Source organism: Halichoerus grypus, chromosome 4, assembly GCF_964656455.1.
Source record: "Halichoerus grypus chromosome 4, mHalGry1.hap1.1, whole genome shotgun sequence".
NCBI classification, from domain to species: domain Eukaryota; kingdom Metazoa; phylum Chordata; class Mammalia; order Carnivora; family Phocidae; genus Halichoerus; species Halichoerus grypus.
In genome coordinates this window covers 261813-286406 of record NC_135715.1, presented here as the reverse complement: position 1 = coordinate 286406, position 24594 = coordinate 261813, and the positions used below count along the sequence as shown (strand labels likewise).

At 53.3% G+C, this 24594-nt stretch overlaps 1 protein-coding gene across 3 annotated transcripts in view; it reads right to left on the bottom strand.

Moving 5' to 3' along the window:
• The window catches only part of RASA3 (RAS p21 protein activator 3), a 116676-nt gene that overhangs the window by 42795 nt on the left and 49287 nt on the right, over positions 1-24594 (bottom strand). For all 3 annotated transcript variants that reach the window (XM_036092946.2, XM_078070051.1, XM_036092947.2), the window contains 2 exons: positions 13571-13674; positions 6495-6589 (listed from right to left, as the gene is read on the bottom strand). In XM_036092946.2, coding sequence (XP_035948839.1) covers positions 6495-6589; positions 13571-13674 — 199 coding nt within the window. The remainder of the gene's footprint in view (positions 1-6494; positions 6590-13570; positions 13675-24594) is intronic.

Genomic DNA, 24594 nt, shown 5'->3' with positions numbered 1-24594 from the left:
ACCCACTCAGGTCCCAGGGATCAGGAGAGGGCACGGCCCCCCCGGACCCATTCAGGTCCCAGGGACCAGGAGAGGGCATGGCCCCCCCGGACCCACTCAGGTCCCAGGGACCAGGAGAGGGCATGCCTCCCCACTCAGGTCCCAGGGATCAGGAGAGGGCACGGCCCCCCAGACCGCTGTTCCAGAAGAAAGAGGTCCGACAGCACAGGTATGGGGTGCCGCCCCCCCACACGCCTGCTTGCTGGCTTCAGGCTGTGCCCTTCATCTGACACTGAGCCCTCCGCAGGCGCGGACAACTCTGCCCCAGGCTCTCAGTGCTTCCAAGAAGAGGAGCCGCTCCCTCAGAGATACCCAGCAGCCGCAGGTGCGACACACTGACAATTTATATGAGAACACACTACAGCGTGAATATCAACATTTCTTCAAGTAGGCTCAGCCCAGCACGGAGCCCAGTGCGGGGCTCGAACTCACAACCCCGAGAGCAAGACCTGAGCTGAGATCAAGAGTCAGATGCTCCACCGACTGAGCCACCCAGGAGCCCCCAAATTAAAAGTCTTTTAATTAGAAAAGAGGCTAACCTTGATCATTTCCACAATCCTTTCCGACTAAAACTTCTAGACTGTGAAGCTTGGGGAGGACCCTCTGAAGGCTGCCTTGTCCTAGAAGAATCCAGGGCCCCAGACGGACAGACGGGTGGGCCGGGGGGAGTGTGGGCAGGACTACTCAGCGGCGCCCCCACTGGCCTCCTGAGTTCGCCCCTCTGAACGCGGCGGCCACTGCTCTGGTCTTCCTGCGACTTGGGACCCCTGCACTGCGCTCTGCTGGAGGCCAGCCTCCCAGGTCGTCCGGCTCGCCCACGACTCTGACACGGGAGACCTGACGTACACGGAGGAGATGGGCACCAAGGCCCCGGGGAGCCTGCCCCTCTCCAGCTGCAGGCAAGGCCAGCCCCTGCCCTTCCCGGCCCTTCCCTCACCTGCAGGACCAGTGGCCTCAGGGAGGGGGCAGCGATATGTCCTGGATGGTGGGACCAGACCAGCATCACAGCTGCGTGACCCTGGGCAGCTCCCAGCGTCCAGAGCACAGACTCAGCATCCACCAAGGGCTCTGAGTGGCTCCTGCCATATGCGGCCGGGGTGCTTATAGAGGGACGCACTTGCCGGGAACAGCCGGCTTCCCAAGGGAACCAGCAGGCCTTCCCACAGAGCCCGGGGAGCTTCTGCCTTGGAAGGCCCCTCATCTGACAGGGGTGCCGACAGCAGGCCCCGTGACGCAGCATCACCCTCTGTGCCCACCCAGCCCGCGAGAGGGGGGCCTCAGCACTAGCCGGCTCTGCAGGTGGGGCAAATACACAGCCACGCTGTCGGCAGCGTCCCCAGCCAGCTGGCCTCCTGCAGCTCCCTCTCACTGAGCCAGGCCAGGCTCCGGGCTTCCCGAAGCATCGCCTGGGGCAGGCCCTGCCGTCCTGCTATGGGGAGGACGCTGAGGCTCGGGCCGACAGGCAGCCCGCCCTCCTCAGCCAAAAGCCAAATGCAGGGCGAAAGCTCAAGATCGCAGAACAGAGTAAGGGCTTGTCACAGAACGGGCTCCTGTAAGGTTTGTGTTCTTCAGCTGCGTTCTCCGGTGCACTGGGCTCCAACTCTTCCCTGGCTTAATTTTAAGACTGGCCACGGCCGCTTCAGGGACACATCACTGCTTTATTTTCGATGGGCTCTGAGAAGTGAGAGAATGTGTCCGGGCTGAGACGGAACCCCACCGCAGACGACCCATGGTCCATTTCCTGTTTTTCCAAGAAGAGGACGAACACATGGGCGGCAGCAGACCCCGTAGCTGCCGCGCTTCCTCTCGGGGGCGAGCACTTCCTAACCAAGGGGCAGATACTGTCAGCCAAGGCGTGTGGCCACCATATTCTGGAGATTTGGGAGGGAACACAAAACAATACGAACACTGCATGGCACTGAAAGGACGCCCCCGCCTCCAGAAGTTAACCAATAAAGCTGCAGTTGAGAAGTTCCCATCTGTCCCTGTGCAGCAGATGGAGGGTTTGGGCGTGCCCTGAGGGTGACACCCGGGGGGGGGGGGGGGGGGAGGGGACGGGGCCACACCCTCCACCGCAGGACCGGCAGGAAATGCCGGTCTTCCAGCTCAGCCTCCGCACAGCATTTGACACCCACTGAACTCCACTCTGCCCTCGAAGAATCTGACCCTGGGCTTGTTTTGACCTCAACAGTCCCTGGCCCCACACGCTGAGCTGAGGGCAGGAGGGGAGGGTGGGGCTCCGGGGGCGGCACCCAGAGCCCAGGCTGGGGCCAAGACTCAGCCAAGCGTCCCTGCTTCTGTAAGAAGAAAAAAGTCTTAGGATGGTGCATTAAAAATGCTGATTTGACAGTTTTCCCCATTTTTATTTAAGGTAAATGATAAGAAGTCTAAACAGCAACTGGGAGATGAGCAGCGCCCCGACCCCTTGGCTCCAGCTGCCGCCTGTGAACTCCCCATCCAGCTGCAGAGAAAGCAGTCTCTGCTCGGAGGGCGCATCAGCATGGCCGTCCTGGGCCACAAATCACACAGTGTCTGCTCTCAGAAGAACGGAAATGAAACTGGAAATCAAGAGCAGAAAGACAGCTTAATAATCCCCAAATATTTGAAGATTAACCAGCATACCTCTAAATAACAAACAGGCCAAAAAAAAGTCTCAAGAGAAACAGAGATATTTTTAATTCACTTCTTTTCATAAATGAAAATGAAAATAAAACTTATCACAACATGTGGGATGCAGCGAAAGCAGTGCTTATGGGGAAATCTATAGCAGCGACCACACACATTCGAGGAGAGATCTAACCTCAATAATGTAAGAAATCTAGAAGAAAAATATCAAATTAAATCCAAAGTGAGCAGAAAAAAAGAAATAACAGAATCAGAACAGAAATCAATAGAATTGATTAAACCTCTAGTCAAGCTAACTAAGAAACTAATAAGGAACGAGAGAGGGGCCGTCGCCGGCAATCCCATGAGGCCATCCTGTGGGACTGCAAGCGGGGCTCCCCGACACCACCCTCTGTCCAACCAGAGGAGTGCGCAGCCTTTGAGCCACGTCGGCTCACCAACCGTAACAAAAGCACCGTGGGATATTAGCCACAGGGGCCAGGTGGGACAAGGACATGGGAGTTCCTTCTATTTTCTGTTCATTTTTCTGCAAACATAAAATTGCCTGAAAAAGGTTTACTAATTTAAAAAAAAAAAGCACCAGTGGCTCCCAAACATTTTTCTCAGGAAAGTGTCAGATCTTGGCCTGAGGAGAGGGCCCCGACCACGGTCTGTGGTCACAGCACCAGAGCACGCCCTCCCTGTCCCATCGAGCCCTGGTCTGCATGGGCTTCGGGGCCGGGGTGGGGGTCAGCACACAGGGACCCAGACCACCGAGCACTTGGACCTTGGCGCCAAGAGCAGCAAGACTAATTTGAAAACAGAAGATGAGAGAATAATCCAGAAACAATGCATGGAGGAGGACAGAGGTCCAGCCGGCCCTTCCCTCCCTCGATCCCCTAAACCCACAGAAAGATTCAGAGCTGGGTCCTTGTATGCCGACAACTGCAGACGCAGCCTATTGGGAACCCTGCCAGCAGGACTGTCTGACACACAGACGGACACAACTCCAGAGCTTCCATCCTGCTACTAAAGATTTGCTGTCAGAGCTCACAGACCTTCACAGCAGGTCTACTAAAACAGAAGAGCTCAGCTGGGCATCCTTGGGAGGGGCCGGGGAAGGACCCCCAGGCCCGCTCCGGTACGGCTGGGGGACCGTCTCCCTCTCCATTTCGATACCAGGAAGGACCCCTCCCTGCCAACCGCTTCGTTCTCATACTACCCACCCAGGGTCAGGGAAGGAACACAGCAACTAATTCCTTTTAAATAAAGTGATTTTCCAGAGACCTTTAAAAATACCAATTCCAGAAGGAAGAAGAAATTCTTTAAATCACCTTTTCCCTCACTGCTGTGACTCCATCTCTCATTGGCCCCAGTTTTGTGACACTTTCTGACACATGCCTTTTACTGCAAATTATAGAACAGATGGATTCCAGAAACCATATGCCATCCTCTGCCCTTCTAAAACCGTAAATGTGACATTTTGGAACAAAAATATGGCTGTAGGGAAAGACTGTAACGCACTTCTAAAGGCAGTTTGAATCTAGGGGAGCTCTGCACTTCCTCAGTATGCACTCTGAGAAGGAACCAGCACAGGGAACTCGGCAGGCGATCCGTACACCGTCCTTCCTTCTGTCTTCACAGGCCTGGCAACACCCATTCTCTGTTCATGATTCAGATTCCCAGGAAACTGACCCAGCTAGAGGCAGTATCCCCTCTCAAAGATGGCAGGAATCAGGCTCAGAAGGACAAGGACCTCATCCACAAGCATGCAAAACCCATCAGTAGGACATAGCCCAGATATTCCATATGGTGTATGATCAACACACACCCATGTTTGTGAGTTTTATGGTGACGGAGTGGTTCTGGATCTTGACTGTGGTGGTGATCACACAAACCTACACACGTGACAAAATGCACAGGATACACAGGTGCACGCGTGTGATATACACGCACAGGTGCACACGTGTGATACACAGGTGCACGCATGTGATACACACGCACAGGTGCACACATGTGATACACAGGTGCACACGTGTGATACACACGCACAGGTGCACATGTGTGATACACAGGTGCACACGTGTGATATACATGCACAGGTGCACACGTGTGATACACAGGTGTGTATACACATGATATACACACACACTGGTACGTGTGCAAACACGTTAAACTGGCGAGATCTGAATGAGGTCCGTGGATTGCAGGAATGTCCGTGTGCCTGCCATGACCAGTGAGCAGGATGCTGCCATGAGGAGAACAAGGTGAAGGAACACGGCCTTTCTTCACTGTGCTCTGTTGTTAAGTCTAAATAGGAGAGTACACAGTTTGCTCATCATTATTCCCTGTGTACCATTTTTGTGACTTCCAATGAATCTGAAGCCATTTCAAAATTAAAAGTTACGTTTACAAACAAGGTGAGAAGGAAGACAAGCTACACTCGATGGTGACATCAAACTCTGGTCAGAGGGGACAGTGTGAAGAGCGTGGTAAAGACACACTGTGGCGGGCTGCTTGCGGGCGCATTCTCATCACAGCGCCACGGGCTGTCCCCCTGCAGAGCAAAAGGGACGGGGAAATCACCAGAACAAATGGCAGGAACACCTCCTGTCACAGCGCACATGGCCCCTGCCGCCCTCCTCCTGCAGACAGGTTTCCCAGCGGTCTGAGCAGGAGCGGCTGGCCGTGCGTTCCTGGTGCCAGCACTCATCATCACTGGCACCTCGGGCAGACACGAATCCTGCAGGAGTTGCTGCGTCTGCTAATTTCTGCAGCACGCATGGGCCCCTTGGCCAGGATTAAGTGTGAGGCACGTGACAATGTCTCTCTTTGGCTCAGCTCCTCAACCCTTCTCTCCCACTGCTTCTTTCTCCAAGTCTGTGGATTGATCCCAGAAACCCCACGTGCTCTGCCCTCTCCTCAGAGCTCCGCTGAGCCCGAGGGTCTACAAGGAAGCAGAGAGCAAGCAGCTCGACAGGTGCGCGGGGGTGGGTGCGCCAGGAGGGGCAGGGGAGGGCCTCACCGGCCACCTACGTCGGGGATTCTGCTACATCAAGCACTGTCTGGTATTCACGGAGGAGGAAACAGTCTTGATGGGTTAGGCGTTCTGAGCCTGGCCTGCCAGACTCTATGCTGGGTCACCCTGGCCACGGCCTGGCAACTCACGGGACCACTGATGAAAATGCTCGTTTGACGTCGGGGCACTGTGCTGTGGGTCAGGGTTCCCCATCATGGACTCCAGATGCCAGCGTGGGGTGAGGAGCTCAGCTGGAACCACACAAGCAGGGCTGCCCTCCCAAAGGGTGTTGTCCCAGAAGCTTGGCATGGGCAGTGCCCCCATTACAGGGGAGGGAGGGTGGGAACTGGGGCCCCACAGTCTCCTCTGCTGGGGGAAGCCCCTTCTGCTGGGCGGGGGGCCAGTCCCAGGTGACACATGGCCCAGGAGAGCCAGGGGAGCCCTGGGGACGCTTCAGACGATGGGAAACTCAGTGACTGGTCACTTCTCTTCACTCCAAACCCTTGTCTGTTACGTGCAGCAGCTGAAAATGCATGCAGGCCCCTCTGGCAACTGGACCTACAGCGTGAGGCTCCATGCATGGCCCCCGTCCCAGGCTTTACTTCTGCCTGCCGGTATTTTTTTCTTTACTTCAATTATGTGTAATTATTGTCCTTTCAAATTTTATACTTTTAAAGCTGTTTCAATCACACATGACAAACTGTGACAATAACCAAAAGAATAAACAAGGCTCACATGCCTGTATTCGCTGTAAGAGGACGTAACTTGCTACTACCATTCCCTGGTAAGACCAAAGTCCCCTCCCCTCCCACGCGCCCCACCGAGGCCTCACCTGCACTTCTGAGTCGGCGTCCACGTGCTGCAGCTGGAACCAAGTGTCCCTGTTATGATACTTCGGCAAGTCTTCCTTCTGAATGGCCACCTTCCCTACAACACAGACAGAGGAAAAGCGTCACAAGAGGGAAGAAATCCCCCAAAACAATAAGTGGAACTCTCTCCACGATCAGTGCCAATTTTCTCCAACAGGAGATTCCAGAACAGATAACTGGGTAAACAGCTAACACCACGCTGTCTTCCCTCCAGTAAGATCAATACAGGCAATGTTGCATCCGGAAGGCCTCTCATGAGACCTGGCTGGGGCTGCCGCCATTCTGCTTCTCCATACGAGGTTTTAGGAAAAGAAAAGCCTGTCCTTCCGTCGGGTCCTTGGGAGCTCAGCATAGGACACCCCAAAATAGGCCACTTTGAGCTGGCGGCAAATGAGAATTAGCAGGTGCAGAAAGAGGCCCTCCCAGAGCTACCCATACAAACTTGTGGGGAGTGAGGGTTGCCGTGGAGCCTCTCCCGGGAGGTGTTCCGGTGAAGTCAAACAGGGGCCCAAGATGGTCCTGCACCAACGAACCTGACTCCTGACTCCACTCAGCCCCACGTGCTTGCCTCCCCACAGCCTGCCACCCTGGGAAGTCTAAAGCCTCTCCCCTTGTCGGGTCACTTTTCCAGGTGTGGGCCCCTCCTCTGCACAAGTCCAGCCAGCTCTTCGAGGTCCTCGTCTCCTGCCTGACATAAGCTGCAGGCGTTAAGGAACTGTTCCTCTCTTCCAATGTTACAGGCCCTGCCGGAGAACCTCGGTGGGTAGAGAAAAAGGCTTCCTCCCTGACGGCTTTCAACCTCGTTCTGAGAACTCGGCCGGCCGACCCTGCCCTGGACTCCAGACCCCGTGAGACCTACCCACAGGGCAGAGATGGGGTTTGGAAGGCAACACATGTACAGAAAAGCCATTTCACGGGCAGAGGGCTGGGGCCTGGGGAGTCGGGACGACTGACTCCCACCATCACTGCCGTCAGCCCCCATCACCCTGCCCGTGGAACCATCACTTACATCACTTCATATTCTCAAAGGGAAGGAACCTCGCACTTCCCAGCCACGAAACAGCCTTGGGAAAGACCCTGGGTCACCCCACCAGGGCTCGTCGGCAAGGCCAGTACTTGTGTCCCCCTGAAGTGGGTACAGCACATCAGCACCCCCGGCATCCATGCCACTGCCCACCTGGACCCCGCTGCTTCAGCTCTCACCTCCGAGAGCCGTCTGGAGCCAGGTCCTGTGTAGCCACAGACTGCAGGACACGTTAAAGCTACTGCTCGCAGTTGGCGGGGGGCAGGAAGGGAGGGGGTGGAGAGCAAGAGAGGCAGGTGCAGAGACACGTAGTGGGCAAAGTCCGCAGACGACACTCCAAAGAAATGCAGAGAGCAGCCCAAATTACAGGGATGTGGGATTTCCTCCAGCATCACCAAGTTACAGGGCAGGATGGCTCCCTCAGGACCCCTGCTCCTTCCCTGCCTCAGTCCCCCCCGCCCCCAACACCTGGCCTCCCCCCCGCCTCTCACCATCCCCCAGCACACCCCCAGCAGGAGGGAAGACTACCCTTCCTCTCTTGGCAGCTCCAGCAAACTCCATCCCCCGCAGTGGGAATGTGGTTTTTAAGTCTCAAGGGAATAAAGCCACATGAAAAAAAATTATTGGAATTGAATTGGGCAGTATATTTCACTGAAAAAAGATAAATCTTCAGACTGTGATTAGTTCGGCTGGATAAGAGGATTATATTTGAGATTTGAGATGTTAAGTCATTACAATGCTTTTATGAGTTTTAGCTGAAATAGGGAGGAATTGCATATTTAATGCTTATATGAATCCCACAACTTATACATCATTACTTAGTATACAAATGTGTACTTTTTAGACATGTTTAGTGTTTCTAAACGCTGTTCGGAGAGAATACGTGACCTATGAACTATAATATCTACTTAAATGTGTCCCAATCTACCTGAGAGACATCAAAAGGTCACTAGACCACCTGGGCCTCACGGTCTCATGTGGACAGAGGTGGTGCTGCCATCACGCACTAAGAACCCAAGCCTCAGGGCCTGTGCAGAAGACGGCATGTGGCAAGGAGCACGACAGAGGGCAGGTGGCGTGGGGAACCAGGTACAGAGGACTGGGGTGAAACCTGCAAGAAGGCTAGCTAAGGTCAGACCTGATGAGGACAGACAGATGCCTCCTGAGACAAGCCTGTGGGACAGATGCTTGTTCCTATGACTCACTCCACTCAACCTGGTGTCCTAGCTAGGGCCTGGAGGCAAGGAAAAGAAACAGAGCACACACACTGGAAAGGAAGAAATAAGGTCTTATTCACAGAAGCTATAGGAAAACCTACAAGAAAAGCTAGAACAGGAGTGTTCAGCAGGACCACAGAATATAAAGTCCATACATAAAAATCAGTTGTATTTGTGCAAACAATGAGAATAAGGATTGAAATAAAAAAAATAAAAAAAAACCAACAGGACCATTCACAAAATGATGCTTTGATGGCTTGTGCCCCTGGTGTGCTGCCTAAGAAATCTTCGTCTACTCCATCAAAAACATAAAATACAGACAGATAGGGCGCCTGGGTGGCTCAGTTGGTTAAGCGACTGCCTTCGGCTCAGGTCATGATCCTGGAGTCCTGGGATCGAGTCCCGCATCAGGCTCCCTGCTCAGCGGGGAGTCTGCTTCTCCCTCTGACCCTCCTCCCTCTCATGTTCTCTGTCTCTCATTCTCTCTCTCACAAATAAATAAAATCTTAAAAAAAGAATAAAATACAGAGGGATAAATTTAAATACACACACACACACACACACACACACACGCAAGATGCGTATGCTGAAAACATATCACAAACACTGATGAGAGAGATTAAGGAAGACCAAGTACGTGCCCTATTGGAGGGTCTGAAGACTCCATTCTGTTAAGATGTTACTGCTCCCCCAAATTAATCTATACATCTATGCAATCTCAGTGGTTTGGGAAATTGAGAAGCTGATTAAAAAATATAAGTGACAATTCAAAGGGCCTAGAATAGCAAAACAAGTTTGGAAAAGAACAGAGTTGGGACAATCACACCGCTGACTTGAGACGGGCTGAGGCCACAGGCACCAAGACCCTGGGTATTGGAGCAAGGAAAGGGGTACAGATCAATGGAACAGCCTAGAGAAGCCAGAGATAGGCCCATACACATAAACCTGGGTGATTTTCAAGAAGGCACCAAGGTAATTCAATGGAGAAAGGATAGTTTTTCAATAAATGATGCTGGTACAACTGGACGTTTACAAGGAGAAAAATGAACTTTGTGTGTCAGATGTACAATTTACCTGAAATAGATCTAAACGTAGGAGCTAAAACCATAAACTTCCTAAAAAAAAAAAAAAAGAAAGAAAAAAAGAAGGAAATCTCCACACCCTGGAGTAGGCAAAGATTTCTTAGTTATGACACCAAAAATATAAACTGTAAAAGAATTCTGACAAACTGGACTTCATCAAAATTAAAGACTTCTGGGCTTTGAGAGACACTGGTAAGAAAATGAAAAGAACAAAGACGAAGAAAATATTTGTAAAACAAGTATCTCATGGAGAACTTGTATCAAGTATACACAAAAAACTTTTAAAACTCGATAATAAAACCACCTAATTAAAAGGGCAAAAGATTTGAACAATTTACCAAAGAAGAGATACAGACAATAAACACATGAAAACATGCCCAGCCTCATTCTTTGTCAGAAAATGCAATAAAAACCACAATGAGATACTACTACACCCGTATCAGGATGGCATAAATGGGTTAAAAATAAAAACTGACAATTCTGAGTGCTGAGAGTCTGTGTGGCACCTGGGACTCTCACGCGGCTGGGAAAACTCAAGATGGCGCAGTCATACGGGAGAAGGGCTTGGCAGTCTCTAACAGAGGTAAACACACACAATAGGGGAGGGAAAACCTTTTTTCTCCCACTCTTCTAGGTTCTCTTAGGCTCTGCAACAGAAGAAAGATTAATAAGAGGACAACAAAGGGAAGTTTATTAACACGTCTCAAATATACCCGGGGGAAACTCAGCAGTGAGCAAGAACTTGCACTTCTATAGCATCTTAACCTAAAACAACAACAAATTTTCAGAGAAGAGACAGACCAAGGAAAGGCCACTGGGCTTCCAGGGCAAAAACTGCAGGAAGGGGCCAGTGGCAGACAAAGGTGGGTCATGTAGACCCCTCCAGTGTCACCTCCAGCCTAATAGGGCTCTAGAGTTGTCTTGGTGATTAACTTCTGCACAATTCATGTCCTGCTTTTCAGGCAGGCTGGAGATCTTTTCTTGTGTCTGCTTATTCTCAACTGCCTTCAGTTCGAATTAAACCTTATGCCAAAGTGCATATTTTGGAGTGGCAAATTCTGCCATCTTTCAATACACCCCAGCAATCTGCCTCTCAAGTCTCTACTAAGAGAAATGAAAACATGTGTCAATGTAAAGATGCAGAAGAGTATTCCTGGCAGCTTTATTCACAATCACTAAAAACTGGAAACAGCCCAAACCTCCACCCAGGGATGAATGGGTCAACAGCAGCACCACCCATCTTTGCTGGACTAGGAATGCAGGGAGGGGCAGCATGCTCAAGGTGGCTCCCACCACAGGAGGCACAAGGTAAAAGAACTTTTGGTGCAACAGGAAGAATGCTCCCTTCCAACCAATAGGTGTTGCCGAAGAAGGGCCTCCCCGGCCTGAGGCTGGTATCTGTCATCCTGTTGTCCTGAACCATGCAGAGCTACCCTCTTCAGGTGGAAGAAAACCCAGTCACATGGTTCCATTCCAAAAAATGAGAAATATATGCCCAGGGCTAGGACAGATATAAATGGGGACAGGGAGTCCTGAATGAGTGCAGCTTTATGGGTTTACACCAAGCAGATTTTGGGTAGTGGGACATATTTGGGGCTGGAAGTGGTTGGATGACAGTGGTGGAAGACGGTGGGTGGTAGAACAGAAATGGTGGATGAAGGGACAGGCTGAGGGCTGGAGAATGGTAAATGTTACATAATAGGTGGGGGATGTGGAGAACATATGAAGGATGATGGATGGTAGGTAATGGTGGAGAGTAGGTGGTGATGGTGGAGGAGGGTGGATGGTGGTGGTCTGATGGTGGAGGAGGGTAGATGTGGTGGTCTGATGGTAGAGGAGGGTGGATGGTGGTGGTATGATGGTGGAGGAGGGTGGATGGCTGGTGGTACATGATGGGTGGATGGTGGACAGTGGGTAGTGATGGTGGTGGAGGGTAGATGGTAGCCTGATGGTGGAGGAGGGGGTATGGTGGTGGTCTGATGGTGGAGGAGGGTGAATGGTGAGTGGTGATGGTGGAGGAGGGTGGATGGTGGTGGTCTGACGGTGGAGGAGAGTAGATGTGGTAGTCTGATGGTGGAGGAGGGTGGATGGTGAGTGGTGATAGAGGAGAGTGAATGGCTGGTGGTGCATGATGGGTGGAGGGTGGATGGTGGGGGTCTGATGATGGAGGAGGGTGGATGGTGGTAGTCTGATGGTGGAGGAGGGTGGATGGTGAGTGGTAACAGTGGCAGAGGGTGGATGGTGGCGGTCTGATGATGGAAGAGGGTGGATGGTGGAGGAGGGTGAATGGTGGTGGTCTGATGGTGGAGGAGGGTTAATGGTGGTGGTCTGATGGTGGAGGAGCATGGATGGCTGGTTGTGCATGATGGGTGGACGGTGGTACCTGGTGATGATGGGTTTCTGTTCATGGCAGGAGATGGTATCTCATCCTGGCATGAGGAACTCATTCTTCACCACCTCATCTCCAGCTCCCCCCACCTCACCCTCCACCAGGACCACACGCACCATTTTCCAGCCCTGTGTATGTCCCAGCACCCATCATCCACCTGGTGGTGCAAACCCATAACCAGGAGTCATCCTGGACTTCTCCCTCCCCAACAGCCTCCACATTCAACCAACAACTGCCTCTACGTGAAGTCTGCAACGCATGGTCTAAAGTGAGGTGAAGACTTGAGACCCTAGCTGCAGGTGTGAACGCCGGGCTAACACCTAACAGCCATCTGGCTTGTCTGTACCAGTTCCCTCAGTTGAAGATGCACCTGCAGCACAGGACTGTGAAGGTTAAAGGAGTCATATTTGTACAGCACCCAGAATAAGCCCCTGCACCTGTTAAATGCATTCAGTACATGTTTCCTTCTAACTCTAAGAATCACCTGAGGAACTCCACAAAACTATGGAGCTCCAGGTTCAGCCCCTGAGGATGTGGGTCCGCCAGCACGGATGGGGGCTAGGTACCTGGGGTACACACTCCTCAGCAGCAGAGGAGAGAGGCCGAGCAGGAGCTCATCGCTGCAGGACTAGTCCCATGTCAGAAAACGGAGGCATGTTTAAAAGCCTTCTGGTGTTGGGAGCATGTTATAGGAGCCCCATGCAGGTGGCGGTCTGTGTGGGTGCACAGTGGGGCCCACACACAAGGACCCTCTTGATTCAAGCAGGCTCTGCTGTTCCACACCTCTCCTCCCTCTCCAGGAGCGCTCCACTGAAATGCTAGGGCGTCTGAAAGTACCCCAATACCTCTGAGAGACCCCAATGCCTCTGAGAGCACCCCAATACCATCCCAATCCCCATGGAGAGCTGTCAAACTCAGGTCAGGTGCAGTCTGGGGATTTGGGGACACACTTGGTGGTCACTGTACCCTCACTTTGAAGGACAGCTCTGAAGCCTTTCTCCTACGTGAGCTCATGGTGTGAAGCTCCTCTACACGTTGACGGGGTTAGGGGGGCACTCAGGCAGCTCATCCTTGCCACAGGGGACTCGGGAGGCCGGTCCAGGGCACGGGGAAGGGCCTCCGGAGGCCCGTCCAGGGCATGGGGGATGCCACCACCAGGCCAGCCAGGTACCCACTGCCACCTCCCAGAGCTGCTCATCACAGCCAAAAAAGCCAGGCCAAGGATGCTGACGGGCACTGCCCGGAGGAGATGACACACCCCCGAGAGAATGAGGCCCCGCCCAAAAGAGGCAGAGAAAATGCAGAAAACACCCATTTCAGTACCTACCTATGATGGAGTCCCTCCGGAAGACATCTCTATCGAAAATGTAAAAGGACAGGTGCCGAAAGCTCCGAGGGATCTCACAGTAGAAGTCTTCTCCGTAGAAGGGGCTGAGAAGCAAGCAGAAGGGCTCTGTTAGGTGAGCTGGGCAGCGTGGGCACACACGGAATCACGCTCTTACGTGTCTCACCAACACGCCACATTGTGTTCACGTGTGAGATGTGGAACTGTGGTTTGCTCGTTGGGCTACAAGCATGGTCCCTGCCATCGGCCCCAAGGCCCGTCACCCCGAGTGAGCGGCCCGCAGTGACAATGGCGTCTGCTGTGTGTGTCCGGGCTGGACCCAAGCTTCAGGACCGCTGGGACACTTGGAATGTGCGGGGCAGTGGTTGGCAAGCCTCACTTCATGCTTGTCAGTCAAACCCAGCGTGCCGGCTCCAGACCATGCTCTCTTTCCCCAGAAGTCGGGGTGAAATCACACCTGTCACTGGGGAGAGGACCCTGCCCACTGACTGACCCTCCACACGGACTCCGCACGTGAGTCCCTGTGCACAGAGACCCAGTGTGAACTGCAAACCCAGTCGAGGTCATGAAACAGCCCCCCAACTGCTCGGCTGGCCCGGGCTGAGTCCGCACACATGGTCTGCAGCTAGCGGACCCACGCTGGAAACGGCAGGGCACCCGACAGGCTTCACCGGGTACGAGATGGTCAGCAGCTCACCGTGGCACACACACCTACGGCGGAGGCCCAAAGGAGGAAACGCGATCGGTCAGGAAAGCGAACGGGGTGTGTTGTGTCGGTTAGAAGAGGAGGAACGTGCACTCCTGCTCAAGCTAGAATAACGGTGCAGAAGGTGGACGGTGTGGTACTCCCAGCGGAACCTCACTGCGAGGGCCCCGGATGCGTCCCCAGCACAGAGGGAGGAGGGCAGGGCGGCTCCCAGCTCCAGCCCACATTTTATCCGTTCTGAGATGACCCTCCCCACCACGTCTGAGCATCTCTGAAATCAGAATGCACGCCGCAGTGTCAGGACAGTTCGTACTTTTAATTAGCACTGTTCTTTCTCAGTGGCCAGAAGATGACGGTCCCTCTCCGTCTGACCAATGCCACAGCTCCCTAGAATAGTGTTTTTGGTGGCATGATGTGGGGTCACCCCATGTGTCTGCTTCCCACCACTGCCCCATCAGCAAACAGTAAACTCTCCTTAGACACAGGCACGTGATGTGTCAGTCAAAATAGCCCAGCTGCTGAAGCACACACATTTCATCTCTGTAGCTCGGGATCAGCTCAGCACGGCCCAGTGAGCCCTGGGAAGATGGAGCAAATGGACCCCTCCCGGGGCAAGGAGACGCCCCCCATGAGGAAACCAGATGTAGGACAGGTGCTGGGCTCCATGCCAGCACACCAGGCTGGAGATGCACCAGCCCCCGGGAGCAAGGGTGTGGGCAGGCGTCTGCCCGTTCTACACGCTGCCTGAGTCCCACCCCAGGCTCGTGAGGCCAGGCTGGGAGAGGGAGCCAGGTTCGGGGCTGGGTGCAGCCCAGACCAGGCAGTGGCTGAGGAGGATGGTCAGGCCTCTGAAATATGGAAAAGGCCTCCCCCTCAAGCAGCAACGTATCCACGGTATGTAGCCAGTGCGGTCCGACCTGCAGACAGGCGGGAGCACAGAGGTGCTGGGATCATCCTGTCTCCTCCGCCAGCAGCTGAGAGCCAGCCCGGCGGGTGGGGACAGGGAAGACGTGAACCGCTTTGTTCACGTTGCCACAGCTCCCTAGAATAGGAGCCATGTTGGTGGGACCTGCCTGAGCCCTTCTTCGCAGACACGGCACTGCATCGGCCTGGAGTGTGCAGAGTGGATCTGCCGGGTGGGAAGATGAGGACCCGAGGTGGAAGCTGGTGGTCCCAGCAGGGCCAAAGGTGTTGGGGCGCCAGAGGGAATAATCCAGAAGCACCTGAGGCAGGCAGAGGCCTGGGGTCTTGAAGGACCAGGCCACAGGGAGACAACCACCAAGAAAGCAAGAGCCAAGGGGAGGGCATTCTAGCAGAGATCTGCCTCACAGCAAAGCAGAGTGTGTTCAACTCGGGAGCTGCCCTTCCAGATACCCGAGAGGCTGAGCGTGCTTTACTCACTCACTGAACAAGACTAGAGCGGGGGGGCCTGTTGTTCTGAGGGTCAGAGGGTGGAGAGGGCACCGTGCCACCAAGCTGTCACACACACATCAGAACTGCCTCCCAGGCTTCCCCTGCACATTTCTATTTGCCCAGTGGCAGGTATCTCTAGGGAAAGCCACATGTGAATCTGGACTGTGCTCTCTTGTCTCACCAACAGTCCCACCCACCGCCCGGGACCCCCGTCCTGGTACGTGGGACTCTGGTCGTCTACTCTCCACATGGGACCAACCCTAATTCCCTCAGGCTGCAAATCAGAACTACCCGGACAGGTTTTTAGAAGACACGGCTGCCCGGGCCCCACCCCAGAGAACCCTCTCTGGGGTGATGGGCCACGAAGCAGAACCCTTTAATTCCACAGCCACACAACTAACACAAGCCTCGAGGTCATCACAGTCTCCAGATTAATCGCGTGTTACACACGGGCAGTGCACGGATTCCCGTCCCATACCCTCGGTCATGCCACCGGGGGCAAGCCTCCCCCTCAGAGGCCACAGGAACACGGCGCCTGCGCCCAGAGGAGAGAGCCAGACCGAGGGAGCCACGTTCCACGTGACTCGCAGCACCAGGACACCCAGCCTTGGCGGCAAGCTTGTGCCCCGAGGGGCTGGCGGAGTCCCGGACGGAGCACGGCCTGACTTCGGGGGCTGCGCGTGCGGCACCAGCTCTGCACTGCCTACAGCCCGTCCCTCCCAGACTCAGCAAGGTACCCCACAAAGACACGGCCTCCCACAGTACGCTGAGTCACACTCACGCGTATGTTCTTAGGATTTCCCTGTGCTTCTTTACTCCTTTATGATCTCAATTGTTTGCTTTAAAAAAGGAACATTCACAGATGAGAATGTTTCCTATAACTTTTAACTAGAAATAATGATAACAAGTGTGAGATGTGGAGAAGTCGGAGCCCGCTGGGGCAGCCGCTTTGGAAACAGTGGCCGTTCCTCGAAATGGCCCAACAAACCCCACTCCCAGACATCCAGCCCAGAGCAGTGGGGACACACGTCCACACAAACACTTGTGCATGCGAGTTTATGGCCGTGCTCACAACTGCCAAAAACCGGAAACAACCCAAATGTCCATCGGCAGAGGAACGGATGAACAAAAGTGTGGTCTGTCCAGACAGGGGAACGTCATCAGCCACGGAGAGCAGTGAAGCTCGGACACCTGCTACCCACGGATGAACCCTGAAATCATGATGCTCAGGGAGAGAAGCCACGAAAGGCCGAACACTGTGTGACTCCATGTTCACAAAATGCCCCAAAGAGACAAACAGTGGGCCAGTGCCGCAAGAAATAGGGGTAGTAAAAGGACATGAAAATATTCCAAAATTGATGGCTACAACTCCAAATACACTGAAAGCCACAGAATTATACATGTTAAATAAGTTAATTATGTGGTATGTGAATTATATCTCAATAAAGCTATTTTTTAAAAACCAAAATTTTTAAAATACATAAAGATGTCAGAAAGTGAAAACCAAAATTAACATTATAGGGTACATCCTCCCAGATTTTTTCTCTGAAGATCGATGAATATGGAACAGGAATAGATATGGATGGAGACACATATTTTCACAATAGAAGTAGGATTACACTATATATCCCAATATACAGTTCACTTTTTCCTTTAATATCATGCCATGGACCACTTTCCAAATACGTACATAAAATGTTTGCTGCCAAACAGCCCTGAGGTCTGAGTGAGCATACCTGCTGGACTCACCCGTCCCAACCCTGACGGGCGCCCGCAGCAGAGCAGCCTGCTACCTGGCCGCCCACCTGTCCCTGAGCAGCTCCCACGGGCACGTGCTTGGCGGAAGGGTGCTCCCTGGTGGGAGGCTCTGGAGCACAACCCCCTGCGACCCTCCAGAGAGTGAGGACAGATTCAGCCCACACGTCCAACACAGTCTTACCAACATTTACAAACTTGGCTCATCTGATGGCAAAACGAACCTCCTGCTTTCGTTGGCAACGTTGAAATCATCGGTGCAGCTCAGTGTCAACCAAACGTGTGTGAGCACTTTTGTTGAAATGCCTCTGGCCCGTGTTGTATTCATGCCCACCTTCTCGTGTTCAGGACAGAAATCCACTGAGAGCTTTCAGGTTTGTGTTACAGATTAGAAGGTAAATAACTGATACACAGCATATGGGAAACACCTTTTCAACTGGAAACACCACCAAGTTGTTGATACTCTCTGTCATCAATGCGCAAGGTCCTGCCTTCTGCAAAATGTGCCCTAGCCGAGTAGCAGGGCTCCTGCACTCAGGAGCTGAGGCTGCCCGGGCAACGTGACATCTGTCCGGGCAGGAGGGTGGACATGAGGTGTGAGTGGAGCGGGCACCCCTCCCCTGAGTGTCCCCCAGCCCAGGACACACCGACACAGTCAGTCGGACAACCCCACCCCCGTCCTGGCTCAAGAGGAGTCTGTACTGGTGTCTTTGCAGGCTGCGGAGTCCGAAGCACGTTCCCAAAGAGAAGGGAAACTGAAGTGTTCTCCCATCCCCGCCCTTCTCCATGTGCCGGGCAAGACAATGTCTTCTTTCTGGTGAACTCAAAGGGGGCCCCAGCCCCCAGCCTCCCCTTCCTTCCCATTAGCAGCATAACCTGGGGTATCTCTCCACACAGACCCCGCTTTGTCCCCAGCCAAGGTCAGCCGCAGTCAGATGCATGACTCATGCCCCACAGTCCGCCCCACTTGCAGCCTTAGGGCTCCAGAACCCTCTTTCCAAATAAAGAAAAAAGCAGCCCAAAGGACTTGGCTTGCCTTAAATACTGCTATCTGACAGAAGGAAATTAATGCATGCAGCGGCATCCGCCCCTGAGGCTGGCCAGAGTGACAGGCTCTTTCCCTCAGTAATTACTGGGAGAAGCTCAAATGGAGTTTCACAAAATCAAACACCCTCTTGCTGAAAACGGAGTGGATCTGTAAGTAGCTCCGACAAGGGGAAACCGCCCGCCTTCCTCCCACTCCTCCCAGAGCCCAGATGTGCAGCCCAGAGGCTCAGACAGGGCCTCATCTGGGACGGGCGGACAAACCGCGGACTTCTCCATGAGTCATTTCCCAGCATCTGCGCGAGGCTGGCAGCTAGCCCCACGGCCACGATGTTTGCTTGCGAGAAAACAGCTGTGCACCTGGTTTTCTCTGGTTTCAGGCTATGTCGCAAACGCCCGAGTCCATTTCCCAACATCTGGGCGGAGGAGCGAGGAGCGGGGTTGCCGAGCTGCTCCAGATTTGGGATAGATGGAAAGGCTGCACGCCCAAGAATGAGGAACCCCACTCTGAGTGTCTTTGTGAGAGGACCATTCTTACGACAGTCGACGTGCCACAGAGAAGGCCACCCTGGGGCAGAGCGTCCAGGCTCCCAGAGGGAACTCCGCCCACCCCACAGCCCAACATGGACTGGAAGCCAGGCAGGCAGGGTGGGTTCTCCAAAAAGGGCAGCAGCCTATCTCCAAACAGCTCAGAGTTCAGCTAATAAAATGTGCCTGTTACATCATTAACTAAAAGCTGGCTTAAAATTCCATTAAACCAAATACTGTTCAAAGGTCCACAGGAGAAGAATGAGAAACACCAAGGAAGTCGAGTGCTGGTACTGCCCACAGGGACCGCGGAGCTGGAAGCGGCCGCGTCTCCATCTGCAGCAGGCACGGGTACCAGGAAGGCCTGTGACACACGGTTCCAGAAAGGAGCCTCAGAGGCAGGAGGAAAACCTTTTGGTTTCTTCTCACTTCCTTCAGACCTCCTTTAAATCCCTGCCTGGCCTGGCTCCCCAGCACCCACGAGCCTTCGCCGTAGAGCCTTTTCCCTTCCGACAAGATGCTGCATCTTCTTGGGAGGAAGGATGCTCAGCCCCTGTGCTGAACCCCAACCCCGACTCATGTCACTCCAGGGAGGGGCAGCTCCTGGACAGAAAGCCGCTCCGATCCCACAAGGGACGCGTGTCGTGTCGTGTGGCATTCTGCACACTTGCAGCAGGGACAGGAGGGATGTAGGTAAGCCTCTGCCAGGAAGGAGAGAGTCTGAGGTCAGATCACAGTATTTGTTCCAATGCTGGACAGAAGGGTCACTGGGCCAATCACGGCTTGCACTCGAGGGGCTCCGTGCTGGGATGCGGGCAGTGAAGCACCCAAGGGTCCACGGTGGCTGCTGATCACAGGGACACGGAGGACATGTGAGGGTGGTAGCCTGGCAGGCAGGGCCAAAGGAGCCTGAGGTCAGCATCGGGCAGGCACAGGACCAGGCAGGAAAGGCATTCAGAGCTGCTCACAGTCTTTCCCCCAAGCACTAGGACCCAAACTGGATTCCTCCTGGAATACTACAGGACCATGGAGAGACAGGTCCCCACCTGGAGCACCCCAGAACGGTGGGGGGATGGATCCCTGTCTGGAGCACCCCAGAATGGTGGGGGGATGGATCCCCGCCTGGGGCACCCCAGAATGGTGGGGGTGGGAGGGCAGATTCCCGACCCGGAGCACCCCAGAACGGTGGGGTGGGGGGATGGATCCCCACCTGGGGCACCCCAGAATGGTGGGGGGATGGATCCCCGCCTGGGGCACCCCAGAGTGGTGGGGTGGGAGGGTAGATTCCCAACCTGGAGCACCCCAGAACGGTGGGTGGGGGGATGGATCCCCGCCTGGGGCACCCCAGAACGGTGGGGGGATGGATCCCCACCTGGAGCACCCCAGAACGGTGGGGGGATGGATCCCCACCTGGGGCACCCCAGAACAGTGGGGGGATGGATTCCCACCTGGAGCACCCCAAGATTGTGGGGCATAAATTCACCTACTGCAGCTGGCAAGGACTGTCTGGGCGTAAAGCCTGCATTTATGTCCAAAAGACTTTTTTTTAAACTTAAACTGGAGAAATTCGAGATAAAAGTAAATGTTAGGAGAAACTGTTCTGTGTACAGCCTCATAAATCAAAATCGGTGTTTGCTCATCAACAACGTGGTTTTTATTAAAAACCTCCAAGAAAATGGAGTCTGTCTTCCCAAACCATAGACCCCAGACAGCTTCTCCCCCTCAAAACTGTGGAGCTACGGGGTCCTCTTTGCTGGAGTTACGCCCAGCACACCGCAGAGCTGGTACGTTCTTCAGTATGAGCAGAAAGAAAGGTGCTGTCACGTCAGGGACCCACAGCCTCCTTTAATTCCAGGTTTAAGTGTGCACCCATCCCGCCTGAAAACAACTCTTCCTTTGGGAATATTCTCAGCAGGAACGACAGGACGTGAGGGCCGTAATTGCGCCGTGTCGGTAAACACGGTGATGAGCTAGCTCGTCCTCACTCTGCTCCAGAAAGTGGTTATTTTACTGTCTAACTTCTAATCTTATGTAAAAAAGCAAAAACAAAAACATCCCCCATAATCCCACTAACCCCACAAAATAACCACACTGACACTTATGTCCACATATTCCAGACCATTTTGGAACAATCCCAACTTTTGGAACAAAAGAGAACCTTACTGTGAACACAGCTTTGTGACCTGCCGTTAACACTCCAGACATAAAGGCCCTTTGAGCCGCATGAGCACCGTTCCCACCGGCTCGCGAGCAGCCGCGAGGAGCCGCCAGAGCTCCGCGTCTGCGGGCAGACGAGAGGGGCCCACAGGCCAGCACCAGGTGGCCGCCCCCCGCCACCACGAAACCAGGTGAGAGCAGGCAGACCGCGGGCGGGGGTCCCGGAGCAGCTGTGGGGAGAGGCTCAGCACGGCCCCCTCTCAGAGTGGCCACTGGGGAAGGTGAGGGTCAGATCAGGAAGTTTGGGGCAGCTCCTCTGCCGGCCAGGAGCTGTTCGTACATCTTGGGGGGATTTTGTGGGAAAAGGTAGGCAATGTCTTCCTCGCAATAATCACATACGTTGACAAAAGGAAACGAAAACACTAGTACTTTGTGGAATCGTCTTGCAAATGAGCGGGCTAACCCAGCACTTAAGAGGTCTTGGTTTTAACTTCTTGTGTGCATGTAACATGGATATGCTCCTTTTACTGGACAAAATGGTGATTTCCTCCATGATGGAACCTTCCCCATCCCTGTTTTGGAAGCAGGAGGTAGCCTCTCCTAGGTGGGGTCCTGGGATGCTCTCCACAGACGCGCCGTGCCGTCCAGGATAGGTAGCTGCCCGTGAGCCCGGCCTTGCCGGCCCATCATCCTAGAGCCTTGAGCTTAAGCAAACAGACAATGAGCTGCCATTTAAGCGGTAACACAATTATAGCCATAAAAGTTACATGTGAGCAAAGCTCACTCTCAACGTCAGGAAAGTATGTTTCCTCGTAAGACAGAAACTGTGCCCAAAATCACTTTTCCGGAGAAGGGCTAAGGCCAGGAGGAAAGGGCCTGTGCTCCCTGGTGTCTGACCCGACGAGCCCTCCCAGCAGGTCTGCAGCAGAGCCTCCCCCGAGCCCCCGCTCTCCCACATCAAAAGGAAAGAAAAGAACAAACCAGGGCCTTTCCCTAGTGAGGGGCAGACACGAGTGAGTGCTGGGGACACCCGCGCAGCAAGGTCACCGGCCCAGGGACCCCAGAGACAACCCTCCACTGGTGAGAAGAAGGGGGGAGACACGCGTCCCCTTCTCTCTGACACAGTCCGTCTGCGATTCCGGCTGAGCCCGAAGACGGTACTGGGCAGCAGCTGAGCTCAGGACTGTCCCTGCCCCAGAGGCCCAGCCAGGCCGCCAAGCCCTCTGGCTCTCTTGAGTTCAGAGACCAGATGGAGGCTCTTTATTTCCCACAGTGACTTTGCCAAATGGAGCATCCGATCTGAGAGGAAACACTGAGGCCAGTGGAAGCATGCTGGGGAGACGCGGGCGAGCAGGGGACTTCCTCGGAGGCGACGACTGGCCCCTGCCCACACAGGTGGCCATCGGCACGGTCAGGTTGCCTCCCAGTGTGCCCACTTCCTTCTCACTGGCAGCTGCCATTGGAGGCTGGGCCTTCCTCCTCTGGCCCCGAGGCTGGCAAAAGCCTCCAGGTGGGTCTTCTGCTCCTGGGCCCTAGCCAAGGCCACTCGAGCCGGAATCTTAAAATATCACCCTCTTCCAGCTATCCTTGGGTACAGGCTCCCACCCTTCTTCCCTCTCACCTCACGAGTCCTCATGAGACATGTTTGGACACCATTCTCTTCTGTCCCTAAACCTCTCTCATCCTGCCCATTTCTTAGTGTATCTGGGGTGTATTCGGAGCTTGCCTTCCCATTTACCACTGCTCCCTTCAGCTATACCCAATCAGCTATTTATTCATCCAGTGATGTTTTCATTTAAGTTCTTGTGTTCCTCATTTCTGGAAATTCTATTTGGTTCTTTTGCAAACTGGGTTCATCATTCCTTATCATTTCTCATCCCATTCATGTTTTTAATCTTGTCTCTTGTTACTTCAAACTCATTAAACTTTGTTGGCTGACATTCTGCAAACTCTTCAGGTCTGATTCTGCAGTCTGTTGTTTTTCTTGGCAAATGCACACGACACTTTATCTCCTTGTGTTCTTTGTGTATTTTCTCCTCAGAGATCACAGAGGAAGATTCTTTGAGGCCTGGACTGAAGGATACGTTTGGATTTGCTTTGACTGGCATTTCGTCACCTCAGTGGACGTTACAAACTACTATCCAGGACTACAGTAATAAACGTGCACGGACTGAGGTTTCTGGATTCAGGCCTGCAAACTCAGAAGAGAGCTAATTTTTGGTTTCAAATTTTTGGTACCAAGTGGAGGCAGCAATTTTCTTTGCTAACTTATGGAGTGCGTTTATTTGCCTTTTTGCCCTTACACTATGGAGTAGAACTTTGGGGCTACCAGCTCACAAGGTCCACCAGTATGAATACAGGTTTTGCCTCAATACTAAATGGCCAAATGCACCCATAATTTTTAAGCTCCTGGAATTATTTTGTGTTCGTGTCTCTTTTTGTTGTCAGGTTTAACTTTCTGTTTACAGCACCCTCTCCTTGTCTGGTATATTAGAGAAGCACTCAATAAATATTCATTGAAGGGCGCCTGGGTGGCTCAGTCGGTTAAGCATCTGACTCTTGGTTTCAGCTCAGGTCATGATTTTGGGGTCCTGGGATCGCATCAGGCTCCACGCACAGCGGGGAATCTGCTCCAGATTCTCTCCTTCTGCCCCTCCCTCACTCAAGTGCACGTGCACTCGCTCTCTCTCTCAAATGAATAAATAAATCTTTAAAAAATAAATATTCATTGAGCAAATAAATAAATAAACAAAAATAGCCAAGCTCATTAAAACTGTCTGTAAGGAGAGCAATATGAATTCTCCAAGTCTGGACCATTACCTCAGTGCACTGACTAGAGTTAACTGGCTCCTTGTGACAGCATTTTGGGGGCTCGCACCTGATTCTGGCTGTTTCTCAGATGGCTGATTTTCTGACAGGACAGTATTACTACATCATTATCTTTATTTAGCTCTGAGCCTCCCTTTCCTGCTCCAGAAGCACATTTTCTAGTACCACCAATGCCAGGGACCACGATTTCCATTTCTAAACTTGTCTAAAATGTTTTGAAGACTGTGACCCCCATTCTCAACCTTGCCTAAAACAGAGGTTCCCAAATAGACTCTCTTCCCAGAGGTCTTGGCTCAGCAGGTCTGGGGAGGGCTCAGCTTCCCCGAGACCACAGTTACTTTCCAGGTTTATGACCTCCGGGCCTCAACATCAACTGTGCAAACACAGAGAGGGTTTATCTGGTGTCAGGATAATGGAAGTAACCCAGAACGCTACAGTAACATCATCATCCCTGGCATCACCTTCATCACCAGCCCCAAAGCCAGGCTTGACTCCTGACAAATGTCTCAGGCTTTTCATTTTTCTTCAACAAATTATATCAGAGACTCTCGAGCATGCCCGGCACACACACAAC